The sequence below is a fragment of the Myxine glutinosa genome, chromosome 1, assembly GCF_964187855.1.
Source record: "Myxine glutinosa chromosome 1, kmMyxGlut1.1, whole genome shotgun sequence".
Taxonomy (NCBI): domain Eukaryota; kingdom Metazoa; phylum Chordata; class Myxini; order Myxiniformes; family Myxinidae; genus Myxine; species Myxine glutinosa.
In genome coordinates this window covers 367,595,961-367,616,093 of record NC_136261.1, presented here as the reverse complement: position 1 = coordinate 367,616,093, position 20,133 = coordinate 367,595,961, and the positions used below count along the sequence as shown (strand labels likewise).

Sequence of the window (20,133 nt, the reverse complement as noted above, 5' to 3'; positions counted from 1 at the left end):
GAGAGTGAGGAGCGATTGGAGAGACGAGTGAGGAGCGATTGTAGAGGAGAGTGAGGAGCGATTGGAGAGGTGAGTGAGGCGCGATTGGAGAGGTGATTGAGACGCGATTGGAGGGGAGTTTGAGGATTTGAAGACGAGTGAGGGATTTGAGAGGAGCTTGAGGGATTGGAGAGGAGCGTGAGGGATTGGAGAGGAGCGTGAGGGATTGGAGAGGAGCGTGAGGGATTGGAGAGGAGCGTGAGGGATTGGAGAGGAGCGTGAGAGATTGGAGAGGAGCGTGAGGGATTGGAGAGGAGCGCGAGGGATTGGAGGAGTGCGAGGGATTTGAGGAGTGCGAGGGATTTGAGGAGTGCGAGGGATTTGGGGAGTGCGAGGGATTTGAGGAGTGCGAGGGATTTGAGGAGTGCGAGGGATTAGAGGAGTGCGAGGGATTTGAGAGAAGTGCGAGGGATTTGAGAGTGTGAGGGAGAGGAATGTGAGAGGAGTGTGAGGGATTGGAGAGGAGTGTGAGGGATTGGAGAGGAGTGTGAGGAGGTGTTGGAGAGGAGCGAGGGGTTGGAGAGGAGCGAGGGGTTGGAGAGGAGCGAGGGGTTGGAGAGGAGCGAGGGGTTGGAGAGGAGTGTGAGGGGTTGGCGAGGAGTGTGAGGGGTTGGCGAGGAGTGTGAGGGGTTGGCGAGGAGTGTGAGGGGTTGGCGAGGAGTGTGAGGGGTTGGCGAGGAGTGTGAGGGGTTGGCGAGGAGTGTGAGGGGTTGGCGAGGAGTGTGAGGGGTTGGCGAGGAGTGTGAGGGGTTGGCGAGGAGTGTGAGGGGTTGGCGAGGAGTGTGAGGGGTTGGAGAGGAGTGTGAGGGGTTGGAGAGGAGTGCGAGGGATTAGAGAGTAGTGCGAGGGATTGGAGAGTAGTGCGAGGGATTGGAGAGGAGTGCGAGGGATTGGAGAGGAGTGCGAGGGATTGGAGAGGAGTGCGAGGGATTGGAGAGGAGTGCGAGGGATTGGAGAGGAGTGCGAGGGATTTGAGAGGAGTGTGAGGGAGAGGAGTGTGAGGGATTGGAGAGGAGTGTGAAGGATTGGAGAGGAGTGTGAAGGATTGCAGAGTTGTGTGAGGGATTGGAGAGGCGTGCGAGGGATTTGAGAGGAGTGTGAGGGAGAGGAATGTGAGGGATTGGAGAGGAGTGTGAGGGATTTGAGAGTGTGAGGGAGAGGAGTGTGAGAGGAGTGTGAGGGATTGGAGAGGAGTGTGAGGGATTGGAGAGGACTGTGAGGAGGTGTTGGAGAGGAGCGAGGGGTTGGAGAGGAGCGAGGGGTTGGAGAGGAGCGAGGGGTTGGAGAGGAGCGAGGGGTTGGAGAGGAGCGAGGGGTTGGAGAGGAGCGAGGGGTTGGAGAGGAGTGTGAGGGGTTGGCGAGGAGTGTGAGGGGTTGGCGAGGAGTGTGAGGGGTTGGCGAGGAGTGTGAGGGGTTGGCGAGGAGTGTGAGGGGTTGGCGAGGAGTGTGAGAGGTTGGAGAGGAGTGCGAGGGATTGGAGAGTAGTGCGAGGGATTGGAGAGTAGTGCGAGGGATTGGAGAGTAGTGCGAGGGATTGGAGAGGAGTGCGAGGGATTGGAGAGGAGTGCGAGGGATTGGAGAGGAGTGCGAGGGATTGGAGAGGAGTGCGAGGGATTGGAGAGGAGTGCGAGGGATTGGAGAGGAGTGCGAGGGATTGGAGAGGAGTGCGAGGGATTTGAGAGGAGTGTGAGGGAGAGGAGTGTGAGGGATTGGAGAGGAGTGTGAAGGATTGGAGAGGAGTGTGAAGGATTGCAGAGTTGTGTGAGGGATTGGAGAGGCATGCGAGGGATTTGAGAGGAGTGTGAGGGAGAGGAATGTGAGGGATTGGAGAGGAGTGTGAGGGATTGGAGAGGAGTGTGAGGGATTGGAGAGGAGTGTGAGGGATTGGAGAGGAGTGCGAGGGATTGGAGAGGAGTGCGAGGGATTGGATAGGAGTGCGAGGGATTGGATAGGAGTGCGAGGGATTGGATAGGAGTGCGAGGGATTGGATAGGAGTGCGAGGGATTGGATAGGAGTGCGAGGGATTGGAGAGGAGTGCGAGGGATTGGAGAGGAGTGCGAGGGATTGGAGAGGAGTGCGAGGGATTGGAGAGGAGTGCGAGGGGTTGGCGAGGAGTTGGCGAGGATTGCGAGGGGTTGGCGAGGAGTGCGAGGATTTGGCGAGGAGTGTGAGGGGTTGGCGAGGAGTGTGAGGGGTTGGCGAGGAGTGCGAGGGGATGGCGAGGAGTGCGAGGGGTTGGCGAGGAGTGCGAGGGGTTGGCGAGGAGTGCGAGGGGTTGGCGAGGAGTGTGAGGGGTTGGCGAGGAGTGTGAGGGGTTGGCGAGGAGTGTGAGGGGTTGGCGAGGAGTGTGAGGGGTTGGCGAGGAATGTGAGGGGTTGGCGAGGAGTGTGAGGGGTTGGAGAGGAGTGTGAGGGGTTGGAGAGGAGTGTGAGGGGTTGGAGAGGAGTGTGAGGAGGTTTTGGAGAGGAGTGTGAGGAGGTTTTGGAGAGGAGTGTGAGGAGGTATTTGAGAGTGTGAGGAGGTATTGGAGAGGAGCGTGAGGAGGAATTGGAGAGGAGTGTGAGGAGGTATTGGAGAGGAGTGTGAGGAGGAGTGGCATTGGAGAGGCGTGAGGGTGGAGAGGAGTGAGGGGTCACATATTATGTGAAATAAAGAAAGTGTTCATTACACCATTTTAACCATTTTGTAAAATTTAATGTGCAGCATCTAAATCAAGATGTCCAAATGTCACACGTCCATACGCGTGGGATTCCCACGGGTGACCCCACTAGTCTTACTATAATTCACCAAATGTCCGTCTGTCCATCTGTCCATCTGTTCGAAGGCATCGCAAAAACGGCTGAACCGATCGCAACGATATTTTGGGTGGGTAATCCTGGGATCTCCTGGAGGAAAACAGGTTATTGTAGCGGTTACCGCTGGATGCACACAATCGCCTTGCACCGGCCAGAACACGGCCAGACGCGCCTCTCCCGGGCATGCCCGGACTCACTGTTCCCGGGCATGCCCGAACCTCCCGGGCATGCCCGCTCTCGCCTTTCCAGGGCTCGCCCAGAGCGTCCGGGCATGCCCGCTATCGCCTTTCCAGGGCTCGCCCAGAGCGCCCGGGCACGACCAGCCTCGACTTGCCAGGCCGCAGCCAAACACGCCCGGGCAGGTCCAGACTCGCCTTTCCAAGGCTCGCCCTTGACACCCGGGCATGCCCGGTATAGCTTTTGCCGGGCAAACTTCCCGACATAAATGTGTATATATATTGCTGCCCGATAAACGGGCTGGTCAGAATACCTGAGCTGTTTTGTTTCAATAAAGCAACTCGGACGAATTCCGTCTTTGGTCGCGTCAATTCTTTTGACTCGCGTTGGAGCGCAGTTCCTTCATTATATTGTTTTTCCAATTTTTCCAAACACGATGGAATAATATTTACCGATATGAACAGTGATGTGGCTTTTATTGAAATTCTACAAATACTGTTTAGATTTTGATTTAGAATTATGAACCTGCTGCGAATGCGGAAGTGGACAGATTACGGAAATGCGTGGGTTTGATAATATCCCAATACAACCGTCATTCGTAATGTTAAATCGTTAAACTTTAATCGTGTTAATCATTTTGTTAAAGTATCAATTGATGATTGGAATCGAGTAAATACAATTACGATTTTGAATTTGTAATTGTATTCACCCAACCGTACGGAACTTCACATCAGGATTTAAATATTTGTTTATGTCACGAATGTTGTTAAAAGTTTATTTTTTGTATTAATGTTATTTAATTTGTGATTGGAGTTATGCTGTTTGGAATGAAAAAAGATATCGAGTTCAAGTGAATGACGTAAACGTGAAACGCAACAAGATCAACGTGAAACAAGTGTGAACGTGAAATTCGCGGATCGCCATTTGCAGATTCGCCACGGACCCACGATCGATGTTTCGATATGTGAACAAACGGGTACGTTTTTCATGGAAGTCCTTCACGAACTTGCTGTCCATGTCTGACGTACGAATGATGGTGCTACAGGAATGTGGAATTTATTGGTTTCATGCTTTAGCATTCGCCGTTTCTGCATTGTCTGTTTGCTTCTGGCCTCCCACCCGTGCGTAGCACAGGTACCTCACTAGTCATCAATAATTCAGCCTTCACCTTTGGCACAACCGAGGACCAAAACATAATAACTGTGATTATGTAAAGGCACAGAAAGGATGTTGGGCAGGATAGCTTAATGTGTGAAGGTATGAAGGTATAAATTGCTGATGGAGCAGTTTACCATTATGCCTTACCATCCTCTTCGTCTATTGCCTCCTCTTCAAGATCATCGGAGTCGTCTTCCCCTATTGTGATTGGCAAAATTTCAAATTCTTCCATCATTTCACCATTCTTTGCACCATCACCTGCAAAAAGAACACCAGAAGCTCAATCAACACTGTCAGACTACAAGCAAGCCGATTAAGTCTTCAAAAAGAAAAATTGGTTAACAAATTCCAAAATTCACCAAAACAACAAACACCATGACCAAGGAAAAGTTTTATTATATGAACAATGGCAGTTTCAATGGTAAAATTACACCAAGGGTAGGTTGTGTTACATTGTTTAGATTTCAGTATGAACTCAAGAATGCAGCCTTGGAGGGACATTAGAGTTTTTATGAATAACAAGCAGAGTTACCTGGCGCTGCCCGGAAAATAAGTAGTCAGGTGTGTGTAGTGGGCTTTTTATAGTCTGAGGAAGCCACACCCCGAGTCTAAATTTGATGCGCCCATGTTTTTTGTCGTGAAAAGTTACCCGCCATAGACCTGCTCTTCCCTCAGCTGTCCATGAGGCACAACCGAACAAACAGACGTTCACAAATAGGGTTATATAGATTTCAAATACAACATATAACTAGAACGGTACTCAGTAGAGAGCATACCTCCGCCTGGTTCGCCATAACACTCAATGGTGAAGAATCGCGTAAAAAATTCTACTAGCCGGATCCGGATATTCACGAAAGTTGAATCGAATCGTCTTTGTCACACACACCTGTCCACCAAGTTTCGTCCAAATCTATCCATAACGTTTTGAGATATCCTGCCATGTATCGTTTTTGGCTCCATCTCCCAATGGTGAAGAATCACTTCAAATTTCGTCGAGCCAGATCCGAATCCGGATCTTCACCAAAATCTAATCATTGTGTCCTTTTCACATACGCTACATCTCTGCCAAATTTCGTCCAAATCCGTCCACAACTTTGAGATATTTTGTTCACAAACAAACATACAGGGGGGAAAACATAACCTCCGTCCACCTTTGGTGCGGAGGTAATTAGAGTTAGATTACTTAGACAAATAACCTGGCATGACTCTGTGCAGAAATTATATGATATTGTTGTGAATATGAGAATGTTTTTTTATTTTGTTGTGGTGGTAAAATGTTGTAAAAGGTTGTTGTAAAAGGTTGTTGTAAATATCACCCCTCCTCCCTCCGTTGTGGTTGTATAAAGGTCAAAGGGCGTTCCCGTAGTTAGTCCATAAAAAAACATACATGCAGGACACGATATATCTTTTCTTTTGATAGTTATCTCTTATTCTGTGTTTTAGGATAAGGCTGTGTCTCCCATTAATTAAAAGTACTCCATTGCACCAGTGAAAGAGAATAGATCCCCTTTCATTCCCATCCCCAAAAATCCCCATTTCCTTCACATCCCCCTTTCGTGATTGCCGACCCTTGATTGCCATATTACATCCCCTCTCGTCATTGATGAGCCCTCGATTCCCAATCACCTCCCCTCCAATAACCGCCATTGACCACGAGGCTCGAGTCAGGGAAGAAAGGCGTGTCTCCACCTCGTCAGAGGAGGGGAGGGGCGCGCCCGCCCGTCGTCGTCCGGGGCGGAGCCCGAGGGTCGTGCGACCAGCCAGGGCCGAGGTGAGCGCCCCGATGGGCGTGTCCAAAGCGCCGGGGGCGTGATCGCTGGGGGCGCTATAAAAAGGGCGCAACCGGAAGTGGTTAAAAAAGAAGAAGAAAGAGAGATGCACTCTGGGTTGGAAAAAGAAGGGTTGTGAAGAGAGGAGGAGTTGGTTGCAAGGAGTTGGTCACAGTCGGTTGCCAGAGAGAGGAGTCGGTGGTGAGAGGTGAGAGAAGCAAGAAAGAGTTGAGGGTTGAGGGACCAGACCAGTGAGACAAGTCCTGGGAACGCAGCGGACGGAGGCCGCCGCAGCAGCGACACCCGGCAACCGCAAAAGGGGGCCTGAACGGCGGTTTGGAGCAGGGCCAACAAAAAGGAACGGCGGCTGCCAAACGCACGATTGAGCTGCAAGACCCCCCCCCCCCCCCCCCCTGGACCTTTCCTCTCCCGCCAGCCATCCACCTTCTGCCATCCCTGGCATTCCCCGCGTGAGTCAGCGTTCTGTTTGTTCTGTCCTGGGATATAAGTTAAGTCTGTAGGTAAGCTAAATTTGCACTGTGTCACCTGCGTCTTGTGCTTGTAAATAAACGTGACATCTGTCTTTTTGCTTGTGTGTAAATAGTAGGAATAAATGTAGTAGTATTTCAAACCTTTTTTTTGTCTCCGTTTTCCTCTTGCATTGCGTCGCTTTTGTCTTTTCCCTCATTGAGCAGCTAGGGTGCGATACAACCAACGTTCGGGTGGAATCGGGTGAGTTTTGTTAGGTCGCGGTTTTAAACCACCGCTCGGTCTATAACATCCTAACCGCGATCTATAACAATTGGTTGTCAGGAGTTGGATTCGAACCTGGGACTAAATTTATTTAGCCCAAATTTTGGACACCAATTGTGTTAGTACTATAACAATTGGTGTCGGGGAGTGAGATCGACCCGGAGCGCGCTTCACGCGCTCAAAATTATAAAATACCGAAATTTGTTTTGTTTTAAAGGAAAAGCCCGAATTTTGAAATCGCGCCATGGCTGTCCAAGGCGACGGGATGCCGGTGGGAGAGATAGAGGGGTTAGAAGTAACCCAGGACTTCGGGGAAGAAAGGGAGGAGGAAAATGGCAATGTGGTTGCGGGAATATCAGGCGCACAGAATGGCGCCCTCGCGCACGTGGTTGAGGGGGCCACGGTCGCGGCACCAATGAGCGCGGCCCAAATGCAAGCCTTCATGGCCCAATTCATGGTGGAAATGCAGAAAAAAAACGACAGTATAGTACAAATGCAGGCGTCCCTCAACCTGCAGAGTGAGCAAAGGAGGGCTGATAGTGAAAAAATGGAAAGCAGAATTATGGGGCAAATGGGGGTAATGAGGGACGAAGCGAGGGGTACTGGTGAGGGGTTAGACAGGAAATTTGGGAAGTTAGACAATAATTTTGAGGAGTTAGACAAGAAATTTGGGAAGTTAGACAATAATTTTGAGGGGTTAGACAACGGGATAAAAGAGGTAAAGAATGGGTTAACGGGGGTGGAAAACAGAATGGCTGCCCAGGAGAATCAGTTAGAGGGGTTGAAAAATGGGTTAATGGGGTTAGAAAATAGGATGGAGGACAAATTGCGGGAAATAGGGGAACAATCCGCCCGGGAAATCGAACAGATGGGGAACCAGATGGAGGAAATACGACGAGGGGTGAGTGAGGAGGTCTCGGGGCTACGCGAGGAGGTAAAGCGAGGCGAAAAGCGTATAGAGAAAGAGGTAAGGAATAATACGGCTAAGTTACAAGGGGGAATAGAAGATCTGACGGAGGAGGTGGAGCAGCTGACAGAGGGACAAACTAAGTTAGTGGAGCAGGTTCAAAAGAACACTGCGGTACTAGGAGGGTTAAAGGCGACACAAAAAGAAATTAAAAACGAATTAATAGCGACGCAGAGGCAATGTCAGATGGTACGGGAGGAACTGACAATGAGGGTGGAGGAGGTGACAGAGATAATGGAGACAAAGGACCGGCAGGTGAGGATGCACATAGAGACGGTCACGGTAGCCTTAGAGGACGAACTTGAGGGGACGCACCGAGAAATAAAAGAGGTTAAACAAAAACTAGAGGAAGTGGGAGAAGAGGTGAGTGAAATTAAGAAGGGACGGACAGAAACTAAGAGGGAGATAAAGGAGGAAGTCATGGAATATGTACAAGGTCTGTGTTCAAATCATGATGTGATGCTCACTAACCAAATAAAAAGTTTGCAGGTGGCAGAGGAGGTGAGACGAAGTACGGAGGTGAGTGGCAATGTATATGATGTGAGGAAAGCTTCAGTCGGCTTGGGGATTGGTTTGGATCCGGGTGTTCGTGAAAGGCCGTTGGTGAAGTGTGTGACAGGTCAGGTGTGCGGAAAAAGAGGTGTGCGAGAATGTCCGACCATGGGGTGTGTGAGGAAAAAGTGCACGCCGAGGAGTGAGTGTGCCGTCAAGAGTGAGTTGGTCGGAGCGCGTGTGCGAGGGGGTACATGGAAGCGCGGTGTGGTGAGTGTTACGGAGGAAGTAACGAGAGAGTGTACACCTGTGGTGAGTGTTACGGAGGAAGTAACGAGAGAGTGTACACCTGTGGTGAGTGTTACAGAGGATGTAACAAGAAAGCGTACGTCTGTGGTGAGTGTTACAGAGGGTGTAACGGGAGAGTGTGCGCGAGAAAGGTGTGTAACGGACAGGTGCATGAGGAAAGAGTGCGTTGTCAAGAGTGGAGGTGAGAGTAGTGAGAGTGAAACGGAGCGTGAGTTGGTTGTGACAGGTGAGCGAGGATGTACACCTGGGATGGAAGGATGCACACCTGGAATGGTAGAGCGTGAGTGGGAATGCACGCTGGAGTTGGTGGTGAGGCACGTGGTTGGGTGTGCGAATGAGGGCACACCTGTGATTGTCACAGAGGAGGTGACCGAGGAGGGGGCGCGAAGCGGTGTATTGGTGAGGTGTGCGAGCAACGAATGTGTGCCAAAGTGTTCGGTGGTCAGGTGTGTGACCAAGGCTGTGAGTGGAATGGGTGTACCTGGGTGTGTAAGAAAAGGTACGAGGAGAATGGGAACGGCTGCATGTATGAGCAAGAAAGAGGTAGCGTATGCATGTAAGCCTGCAGGTGAAGCGTCGACGGTAACCGGGTTAAAGGTTAGGTCGACTTTTAGCCGGATCGGGCCCTCGGTGCGTGCCGGGCTTCGCGTGCCGCGAGAACCAGCGGAGATCCGAGCCACGGCGGGTTCGAAAGGACCGCCGTGCGCGATCCACGCTGGGCCTCGCGTGGAGCGGCCGCGTCCGGGCTCCACTAGGCGGAGCGGGCAGCCCGATAGGAAGGGTCGTCATGGCGACCACTTTCTATTGAGACGTGCCGGCAGGTCGAGATCGGGACATTGGATGGCTCCACGCCGAGGTGGTGCATGGGATCTCGGCCCGGGTAAGCCTCCGTCCCTGCCCCGAATGCGGGACGTATCCAGCCGCTGGCACAAAAGAACCCGCGTTCATTGCTCGGCTGTACGAAGCCGGGCTGTAGATGTGAATTGGCGCACCGAGAGGATGTAATAAGTAGACGGGTGATGGTGATAGTGATAGTGATTTAAAACGAAATTTAGAAAAGTGAATAGAATTGGCAGTAAATGGAAAATTTTTGAATTGTTGGATTTGGACGAGCGAAATTGGTAGAGACCCCCGATGTGGTGGGATGGCAAATCCACCATCCTTCCCATGTGGGGGCAAAGGAGCTATAGATTATGGGGTGTATGGCAGTGAAAACTAGCCCGGGTGGGTTAGGTTATATTGATAGGGCCCTAGAAGATGACATTAGGTGACGTTAAGGTTAGTTAGTGACTGATACCTGTAGTGGGGACGCAGGTAGATTAGTGTGGATGATAATGACGTGGGAGCGCAATAGTTTAAAGGGACGACTGGGAAGCGCAAGTTTCAGAGGGGAGTAGTCAGCTGAGATGATGCCGTGTGTGTGAGGATTGAACAGGTGTGATTGCACAGGTGTGCAACTGAACAGGTGTGTGGAGCAGTGTATGAGGGAGTAGTGGTGATTGTGTGTTGTGTTGACCAACTGGTCCAGGAAGAGGAGGAGGGTGCAGGTGGCACCAGGTAGGATTGCACAGGTGTGCAACGACAGGTGAATGAAAGACAGGTGTATGGAATAAATGGTCTGGAGGATTGGAATGGATGGTCGTGGAGTGAGAATGGTGGAAATTGTGGAGTGGAGTGGATGGTGCGAAGGTGTGAATGGGGGAAGAGTGGACCCCCATCACGGATACCCGGGGCGGGTAGTGTAAGTGTTAGGTAGAGGGTACAGGTAAATTGTGGTTGGATATTGGCATCTGTGGTGCGAGGTGAAAGAATGGTATTTGGATGGGTGCATTAGTGTTGTGGAAATGGCTGGGCGTGTAGCCTGTTAGTGTGTGTAGTTGGTTTGGGCACTCCACCACTGTAAGGATGTCGGCCAGGTGAGGCCGCAGGTGGGCTCTGGGAGCCGGTAGTAGTTGTTGTGGATGGGGCCCGAGGATCCGGAGGACGGACCCGGGTAGCCCAGTGCCAGAGGGCACCATGGGGTGACAGAGCCAGGAGAGGGGCTGCCCCCAGTTAGATAGGTTAGGGTGAGGAGCTAGGTAAGCTCGGGTGGCAACTACAGTGGTGGAGGTGTGCAGGTGGGTAGACCTGTTGGGAGAGCTACACGTCGCGGCCCAGAAATTGTGCGAGGGCACCGGGAGATGAATCGGGGGAGTGAGACCCCAAATTGAAAAGCACCACAGTTTGGCCAATGGGAATTGGGTTTTAGAACCCATAGTGTAAGAGGGCCAATGGTTTGGCCGGAGAAAGACCCCGGGTAGTGTAAAGTGTGTTAAAGTCATTTAGAGGATAGTTAGGATGAAGGATCTCCTCGCACCATCTGCACCCACTCACCGGAGGTGACATGTAACTCCACACCATGCCATGTTTTATTATTTTTTATTGTGCAAATGTTTGGAATGTGAGACGCATCATGACGTGGGTGTGACATTGTGCTTTGATGTTCCATCTCTGCCTCCTTATGAGGATTGATGATGAATTGATGATGGCAAATTTTTGAAGTAGAGGGATTGTGGTGACGAATTTGATATAGGGGAAATATGGGGAAGACGTGACAGTAGTGACGAATTGGTAATGTGTAGGTTTTGTACATATGGGGTAAGGGCAAGGGTGGGCTAGGTAACAGGGGGGTGACGTACGGTAGGGACGAGCTTTCTCACTTCGCCCTCCGTACGCATTTCGCCTTGCATTGCCTTTTTGATGTGTACCCTTGAGACCTTACCCCTCGCTCATCTGTCTTGTCCCCCCTTTTTGTCTCCCACATGAGGACCTGAGCGCCGTTGGGCGCCGAGGGGAGCGTGCGTGGGTCGGCCATTGTGCGCCCGAAATTCCCAGAACCAGCTGTCTGCATCGATGCACCACATTATGGACCACATGTCTGTGGCCGAGCACCACCTATGGACCCCATGGGTTGGGGCATGGCCCCTCTGCTGGAACCGGCCATGAGGGCCCGAAATCTTGCTGGCGGACCTTGGCCACAGGGCACCGATGCCCCACAGGTGAACCACACATAGTCGGCCCTGTGGGCCATAAATAAAGCAAATAAATAAAATGGACACGTTTGGGCAAGCTTTATTGCAAATAGGCCGCCAGTAAGCAAAGCAAATGAAAATGACAACAACTGGAAGAAATAATGATAACCAGCAGAGGGAGCCGAAGAGCAAGAGACACCTGCAGGGTTGGGTTTGTTGGTTTTATTTTATTCATTGAACAATGGGGACTGCACCGATTGGTGCTTGGGTGTGTATTGGTGCGGTTTTGGGTGCTTTAATGGTGCATTGATGCAGAGCAGACTGTCCTCCCCCCAGAAAGAACAATTACAGGTCCTGGGTTAGTTTTGTAAATAAAATTAGCGTCAGTGTAAATAATGCTCCCCACCGTCAGTGTATAGTTTGAAGACCATTCCGCAATTCGGTTAACTGTGGGCGTAAGTCTGTTAGGCAGGGTGCAATGGAGCAGCGGGACACATTTATTTATGTTTTAAAACTGTCGCACTCAGGGTCAGGTTAAAAGTAGAGGGAACTACACCTACATGCCACACTAAGGTAAAAGTAATAGGCCCGGGACGTGCCTAAGGGGAGGAGGGTGCAGTGTTGTGAATATGAGAATGTTTTTTTATTTTGTTGTGGTGGTAAAATGTTGTAAAAGGTTGTTGTAAAAGGTTGTTGTAAATATCACCCCTCCTCCCTCCGTTGTGGTTGTATAAAGGTCAAAGGGCGTTCCCGTAGTTAGTCCATAAAAAAACATACATGCAGGACACGATATATCTTTTCTTTTGATAGTTATCTCTTATTCTGTGTTTTAGGATAAGGCTGTGTCTCCCATTAATTAAAAGTACTCCATTGCACCAGTGAAAGAGAATAGATCCCCTTTCATTCCCATCCCCAAAAATCCCCATTTCCTTCACATCCCCCTTTCGTGATTGCCGACCCTCGATTGCCATATTACATCCCCTCTCGTCATTGCTGAGCCCTCGATTCCCAATCACCTCCCCTCCAATAACCGCCATTGACCACGAGGCTCGAGTCAGGGAAGAAAGGCGTGTCTCCACCTCGTCAGAGGAGGGGAGGGGCGCGCCCGCCCGTCGTCGTCCGGGGCGGAGCCCGAGGGTCGTGCGACCAGCCAGGGCCGAGGTGAGCGCCCCGATGGGCGTGTCCAAAGCGCCGGGGGCGTGATCGCTGGGGGCGCTATAAAAAAGGGCGCAACCGGAAGTGGTTAAAAAAGAAGAAGAAAGAGAGATGCACTCTGGGTTGGAAAAAGAAGGGTTGTGAAGAGAGGAGGAGTTGGTTGCAAGGAGTTGGTCACAGTCGGTTGCCAGAGAGAGGAGTCGGTGGTGAGAAGTGAGAGAAGCAAGAAAGAGTTGAGGGTTGAGGGACCAGACCAGTGAGACAAGTCCTGGGAACGCAGCGGACGGAGGCCGCCGCAGCAGCGACACCCGGCAACCGCAAAAGGGGGCCTGAACGGCGGTTTGGAGCAGGGCCAACAAAAAGGAACGGCGGCTGCCAAACGCACGATTGAGCTGCAAGACCCCCCCCTTGGACCTTTCCTCTCCCGCCAGCCATCCACCTTCTGCCATCCCTGGCATTCCCCGCGTGAGTCAGCGTTCTGTTTGTTCTGTCCTGGGATATAAGTTAAGTCTGTAGGTAAGCTAAATTTGCACTGTGTCACCTGCGTCTTGTGCTTGTAAATAAACGTGACATCTGTCTTTTTGCTTGTGTGTAAATAGTAGGAATAAATGTAGTAGTATTTCAAACCTTTTTTTGTCTCCGTTTTCCTCTTGCATTGCGTCGCTTTTGTCTTTTCCCTCATTGAGCAGCTAGGGTGCGATACAACCAACGTTCGGGTGGAATCGGGTGAGTTTTGTGAGGTCGCGGTTTTAAACCACCGCTCGGTCTATAACATCCTAACCGCGATCTATAACAATATTTTTGGGTGATGAATGAATGAATGATCGTTTTAAGGCCATTTTCCCCGCTATAGCGAGGGTTAGCCTTGCGGGCCCCAAGACAATCATGGTTCTGTAGCGGTTACCGCTGGATGCACACAATCGCCTTGCACCGGCCAGACCACGTCCAGACGCGCCTCTCCCGGGCATGCCCGGACTCACTGTTCCCGGGCACGCCCGAACCTCCCGGGCACGCCCGGTCTCGTCTTTCCCGGGCATGCCCGCTCTCGCCTTTCCAGAGCTCGCCCAGAGCGTCCGGGCATGCCCGCTATCGCCTTTTCAGGGCTCGCCCAGAGCGTCCGGGCATGCCCGCTATCGCCTTTCCAGGGCTCGCCCAGAGCGTCCGGGCATGCCCGCTATCGCCTTTCCAGGGCTCGCCCAGAGCGCCGGGGCACGCCCAGCCTCGACTTGCCAGGCCGCAGCCAAACACGCCCGGGCAGGTCCAGACTCGCCTTTCCAAGGCTCGCCCTTGACACCCGGGCATGCCCGGTATAGCTTTTGCCGGGCAAACTTCCCGACATAAATGTGTATATATATTGCTGCCCGATAAACGGGCTTGTCAGAATACCTGAGCTGTTTTGTTTCAATAAAGCAACTCGGACGAATTCCGTCTTTGGTCGCGTCAATTCTTTCGACTCGCGTTGGAGCGCAGTTCCTTCATTGGTGACCTACCGACATGGATACGGCAGTGATGCTTAAACTGCCTACCTTCTGGGAGGCTCACGCGGCTGTTTGGTTCGCTCAGGCGGACTCTCAGTTCGCCCTGCGAGGCATCACCGCGGACGACACCCGCTTCCACCATGTTGTGGCGGCGCTCGGTTCCGCCACCGCGGCCCGCGCCTTGAGCCTCCTCGAGCACCCGCCGGCTGCTGACAAATACGACGCGCTGAAGACACTCCTCCTCGACGCTTTCGCCCTCTCACCGGCAGCACGCGCATGGCGCCTGCTCGCTCTGCCCGAGCTCGGCGACACGCGCCCGTCAGAGCGCATGGACTATATGCTCTCGTTGCTCGGTGAGCACTCTCCGGATTTTCTGTTCCGCGAGCTGTTCCTTCGCCAGCTGCCTCACCCGGTACGCCTCGCCCTGGCTGGCACGTTGATCACGGATTCCCGCGCCCTCGCCAGGGAAGCCGATAAGATCTCCTCGGCGGGCCAGCACATCGGCGCGGTTACCTGGAGCCCGCCGCCGTCCGAGGCGACGCCCACGATGCCCGAGCGCCCTGCGCGGTTGGAGGCCGAACTGCCGGTGCAACTGGCGGCCGCCACGCCGCACCGCCCGCTTCCGACACGACGGCCGGGGCCTCCACCTGACCGGGCGTGGTGTTATTACCACGCCAGGTTCGGACACAAGGCTCGGACGTGCCGGCCCCCGTGCACTTTCGGCAGGTCGGGAAACGGCCGGGCCGGCGTTCATTCCCAGCCATGAGCGCCGGCCACTCGGGCAACTTGCTGTTTATTCGGGACAAAGCGTCTGGGCGGCGTTTCCTGTGTGACACCGGCGCCCAACTGAGTGTCATACCCGCCTCCGAGCAGGACAGGCGGGACGCCGTTTGCGGCCCCTCTTTGGTCGCTGCTAATGGCTCGGCCATACGCACTTTCGGCCCACGCGTCGTCACCCTCTGCTTCGGCAGCCAGCGTTTTCAATGGACTTTTGTGACCGCCTGCGTCCCCATGGCTTTGCTGGGCGCCGACTTCCTCTGCGCGCACGGGCTGCTGGTCGACGTCAAACGTCGTCGCCTTGTCAACGCCGAGACCTTCAGCTCCCTGGCGTGCACGATGAGCAGCTCCGCGCCGACCGAACTGGCGTGCGCCCTCCCGGCAGCCTTGCACCGGCCAGAACACGGCCAGACGCGCCTCTCCCGGGCATGCCCGGACTCACTGTACCCGGGCACGCCCGAACCTCCCGGGGACGCCCGGTCTCGTCTTTCCCGGGCTCGCCCAGAGCGTCCGGGCATGCCCGCTATCGCCTTTCCAGGGCTCACCCAGAGCGCCCGGGCACGCCCAGCCTCGACTTGCCAGGCTGCAGCCAAACACGCCCGGGCAGGTCCAGACTCGCCTTTCCAAGGCTCGCCCTTGACACCCGGGCATGCCCGGTATAGCTTTTGCCGGGCAAACTTCCCGACATAAATGTGTATATATATTGCTGCCCGATAAACGGGCTTGTCAGAATACCTGAGCTGTTTTGTTTCAATAAAGCAACTCGGACGAATTCCGTCTTTGGTCGCGTCAATTCTTTCGACTCGCGTTGGAGCGCAGTTCTTTCAGTTCCCTGTTTTGAGGCAATGTTTTTATGGCCGGATGCCCTTCCTGCCGCCAACCCTTGGTCACGCTCTTACGATGCGCAGGGACACGGTGTACCTATTCTAACCGGGGTACACACCGGGATCATTCATCCCAGCAAGCTGGTACTCAATTTCCTCTGCCGTCTGGGTCTGGGAACTGGGTGATGGATAAAGTATTACTCAAAGGAGTCAGTTATAACCCAAAGGAGTCGGACAATAGCCTTCAGCCTGTTACGTATCTCGGTCATGATTGAAACAATGAGAGATGAAGAAGAAGCAAAACTTGTATCGATTATGGTTTGGACTTGAAATAAATATTGAGCCACAAGGGGGAATTAAAAAGGATTCTGCCATGGAAGCTCAATGAGGGCGAATAAAAATACCGGGAGCCATCGGAGAATGAAACAATGTGTGGAGGAAGAAGAACCGGGATAATCCAGGTGATACGATCATGATTCTAGCGAACAGAGTCGATTGCTGACGGGAGAGGAAGTCAAGTAAGCCATGTGTGGAGTTGGCCTTGGATGCAATGGGCAGAGTTTGGAGAGCAAGACAGGATCAAAATAAGATACATGTCAAGAGACCAATCTGATCTCGTGTTTGACATTAAGGGCTTCCGTCCATTGTTGTGCGAGAATAAGCCGCATGTGCAAGGTGGAGAGACCTGGTCTGAAACAAAATTGGTGATCTGAGACGAGGTCATGGGAGAAAAGGAAGGGCTTCATATCAACTGCAATGATGGATTCCATGAACTTGCTGATTGCACGAAAATCGATAGGTCTTGTAGTTGAGGGGGATCCGTTTTTGCACATTTTCATGAAATGCAGTGATGTTGGCTGACTTCCAAGCAGATGTAATATGCCTGAGGGCAAATTATAGGGTGTAAATGACAGAAAGAGGGAGTCTAAGCGCAGCAGAGCATGATTTTAGGACTTGCGAGCTGATGCCATCCGGTCCAAATGCTGAATCAGAGTTAAAGGGTGCCAGAAATTTCTCCACCTTCTCAAATGCAACGGGGAGGGCCAGAGACTGAGAGACGAGGCAACTATACAGGAGAGGTGATTTAAAACAGACCACATCAACATACCTGCGATGCGAGTGCAACATGCCTTGTCCTTCCGCCTCACCGTGAAATATTCCAATAATGCTTAGCGCTTTCTATTCCACAGAATCCAGAGGATGTGATGCTGGAGTCCCAGCCTCGACGGGAAGATGAATTTTTTTTTTTTTTGTATACAGAATCGAGGCTTGTGAAAGAGCTAACATTTATCACAAAAAAAAAAATCAAACAAAATATATATATAATATAAAATCAAAAAACAAAATATATAAAAAGAGGGAGCGGTAGACAAGATGGGGAGAGAAGGGGAAGCAGACAAACACAACATTTGAGAGCAGGGACATCGGGAGATGTGTGGGAGGGAGAGGGCTTGGGGGGAGGAGGTGTGGGAAGGGGAGGGGGGCGGTGGGAGAAGTATAAAACACAAGGACACCAAGGACTTCCAGGAAAGAAGTTCTCAATTTTTGAGAACAAAAAATGTTCTCAGGATTTGCCACCATTCGCGGATTTTGCTTCGCTATTTGCGGTTTTTGTTCCTCTCCGTTCTCGGATTTTCGCGACTCGGAAACCTAGTCCCCCTTTTTCCATTGAAACAATGCCTCGCTAATCGCAGTTTCGCAATTCGTGGATTTTCCAGGAACATATCCCCCACAAATAGCGGGGTCCCACGGTATATATATATCTCGACAAAGGAAGGAAAGTCTGCAGCTGGCTTTTGAGGCCAGTTTTGCTACCTGAACGACTAAGAAGACGCCATGACTGACGGTGAGGCCTAAATATTCAAAAGACAAACTCTTCCAGCAACTTACCATGTGAATAGATCAAGATAGGAGGGTTCGTTTGACGATCCTTTTAGAGCAATAAGGTGAGATTTCATTCCTGCAAAATGTCAGGGACATGGTCCCTTTGTTAAACCAGAATTAAACGAGAACGGTAATCGGTAAAGCGCATACCTCCGCCAGGCTGAACAGTTTACGTTTTGTATCTCATGGATAGGCTGGATCTGGATTCGGACCTTAACCAAAATGCAATTGCTTGTTCTTGTTACCTATCCGACTGATCAACCTATCGTTGTTATAATCCATCCACAACTCTGAGATATTTTGTCAGACAGACAGAAAAAGGGTGAAAGCATAACCTCCGTCCACCTTCGGTGGTGAAGGTAATAAGTTTGAAATCCACAGAGAGCGAGAGAGACGCAGCTGCTGAAGTCGAGTGTGCATCAATGGGATGGGGTCCAGTGTGGAGTCCTAATACCTCAAATCCCATAATAATGACATCATCAACCACTACACTCAAAGTAAGCATTATAATATTCATAAAATATGCAAATATTAATTATATCATACTTTCACACTTTCCTCAATTAAAACAACTTATGATGAAATCTGAATTATTTAAATAGAGAGGTGCTAATTAGAGTACAAGTTTAACTCTCGATGGAGTGTAAGATTATTAATTATTGTGATAGATTATCCGAGAAAAACGAACCACGTGATCTCGAAACTTCGCGATTTCTCAGCTGCCGATTCGCCATCAGGCATCACTCAACCACATCGCCTGAGGAGAAACGTAAAGCACATTTCGGGGATCTTCGATCATTTATCTTCACATTATGTTAACATGATAAATATTTATACAATCATTTTGGTTTACACAGAATTTTGGCAAAAGTAGTTTCTTCAACAATCCTACCAAGTAGAAGTACCAGGGCCGAATCGAATCAAATTCCAAGTTACGATTTTTGGATCGTCATTACGTTCAAGCCGATTTAAATTCAGAATTATTATAAACACAAAACACGAAGTTATCCATGTAATGAAACTGATGTATAATAAACACGAAACTGATGTAATGCTTGGAGCAATCACTGTTAAACCCAGAGAGTCCGCAGACAAGCCTTACCCCATGCAGTCCTGAGGCAAAGAGGACCTGCGCTACGTCCGTAGGCGGTAATAATTGATTGGTCGTGTAACGTAAAATGCCGTAAGGTTTTGTCCAAGTCATGCTAAATAAAATGGCTTTGAAAGTGGCAAAACTTATTTTCCGCAATGTTAAAGTATATAATTCAATTGAAATAAAATAAAGATAAAGTAATAGAGTTTACCGCCGTTGCCGCAGCCTCTTTTACATCGCCCTATTATCCCATCCCTGTGCAGCGGGAGACAGGTTTTTGCAATCACGTGTGTGTGTGTGTTCTTGTGTGTTTGTTTGTTTGTATATATATATATATATATATATATATATATATATATATATATATATATATATATATATATATATATATATATATATATATATATATATATATATATATATACATACATACATACATACATACATACATACATACATACATACATACATACATACATACATACATATATATATATATATATATATATATATATATATATCTATATGTAAAGGAGGAGTGTCTGTCTGTCTGGATGTCCGCTTATAACTCAAGAACTACACATCGGAGAAAAGTTTTAGACACAGATTCGGAATCAGCAAAAAATTCCGGTGGTTATAGGCTACTTTTTATTTTAATATCAATGGTTTAAAAAACCGGGCCAACTGCAATTCCACGGTGTAGTTTGTGGCAGCGAAATTGCCCCTTTCCGATCCCATGACGCATTGCGGTTCCGATTCGCGATAAGGTCTATGTGCTATCACTGACACTTTTCCACCTTTTCCATACCTTTTAATCAGATTTACCTTATCGTCCATCGTAACTACATTACGCTTGGAAACACTAGCATTATCCTTCTTCGGACCCATGGCTAACACAGACACAGTAAAGGAATACTGTACGTCGCCTCTGTTTTGAATGAGAATCAGCGGTTGCGCGTACGTACAGTATACTGTACGTACATATTTATATTTTTTTAATGTGCTTTTTATTGTATTTTAAATTGTTTTTTAGCTTCTTTTATTGTTAATTTATGTACTATTTTATTTATTTTAAATATATTTTTAAGGAAAACAAATGTTTTCACGTCCGTAGGAGTGACGTAAAGTCACACATAATGACGTTCGCTGCCCGGTCATGAAAGAAATTATGATTCTCTTGACAAAGTGACATGCAGATCAGGCAGTAAACCTCCCAACTGAGTTTCTCAACAGTCGTCAGCCTCAATTCTAAAATCCTTAATTTTCATCCTATTGACTTGAACTTTGAATAGGATTTACATATCGGCTTACTGAATTAAACCACCAACTATTTTTGAGATCGGCGTAGGCCAAAAGGTCAACGTAGGCCAAAGGTCAACCACTTTTGTTTTTAGTTTCTAAAATCCTCAATTTTCATCCGATTCACTTGAAATTTGAATGGGATTTACATAT

The 20,133-nt window shown here is 50.1% G+C and overlaps 1 protein-coding gene across 1 annotated transcript in view; it reads right to left on the bottom strand.

Annotated features, from left to right (window-relative positions):
• LOC137414781 (uncharacterized) overlaps window positions 1–18,742 on the bottom strand; it is a 53,438-nt gene extending 34,696 nt beyond the window's left edge. Inside the window, exons 1-3 of the mRNA XM_068100281.2 lie at window positions 18,691–18,742; window positions 18,277–18,345; window positions 4,317–4,427 (exon numbers count right to left, since the gene is read on the bottom strand). Coding sequence (XP_067956382.2) covers window positions 4,317–4,427; window positions 18,277–18,322 — 157 coding nt within the window. The 5' untranslated portion in view covers window positions 18,323–18,345; window positions 18,691–18,742. The remainder of the gene's footprint in view (window positions 1–4,316; window positions 4,428–18,276; window positions 18,346–18,690) is intronic.
• Between the last annotated feature and the right edge of the window lie 1,391 nt (window positions 18,743–20,133).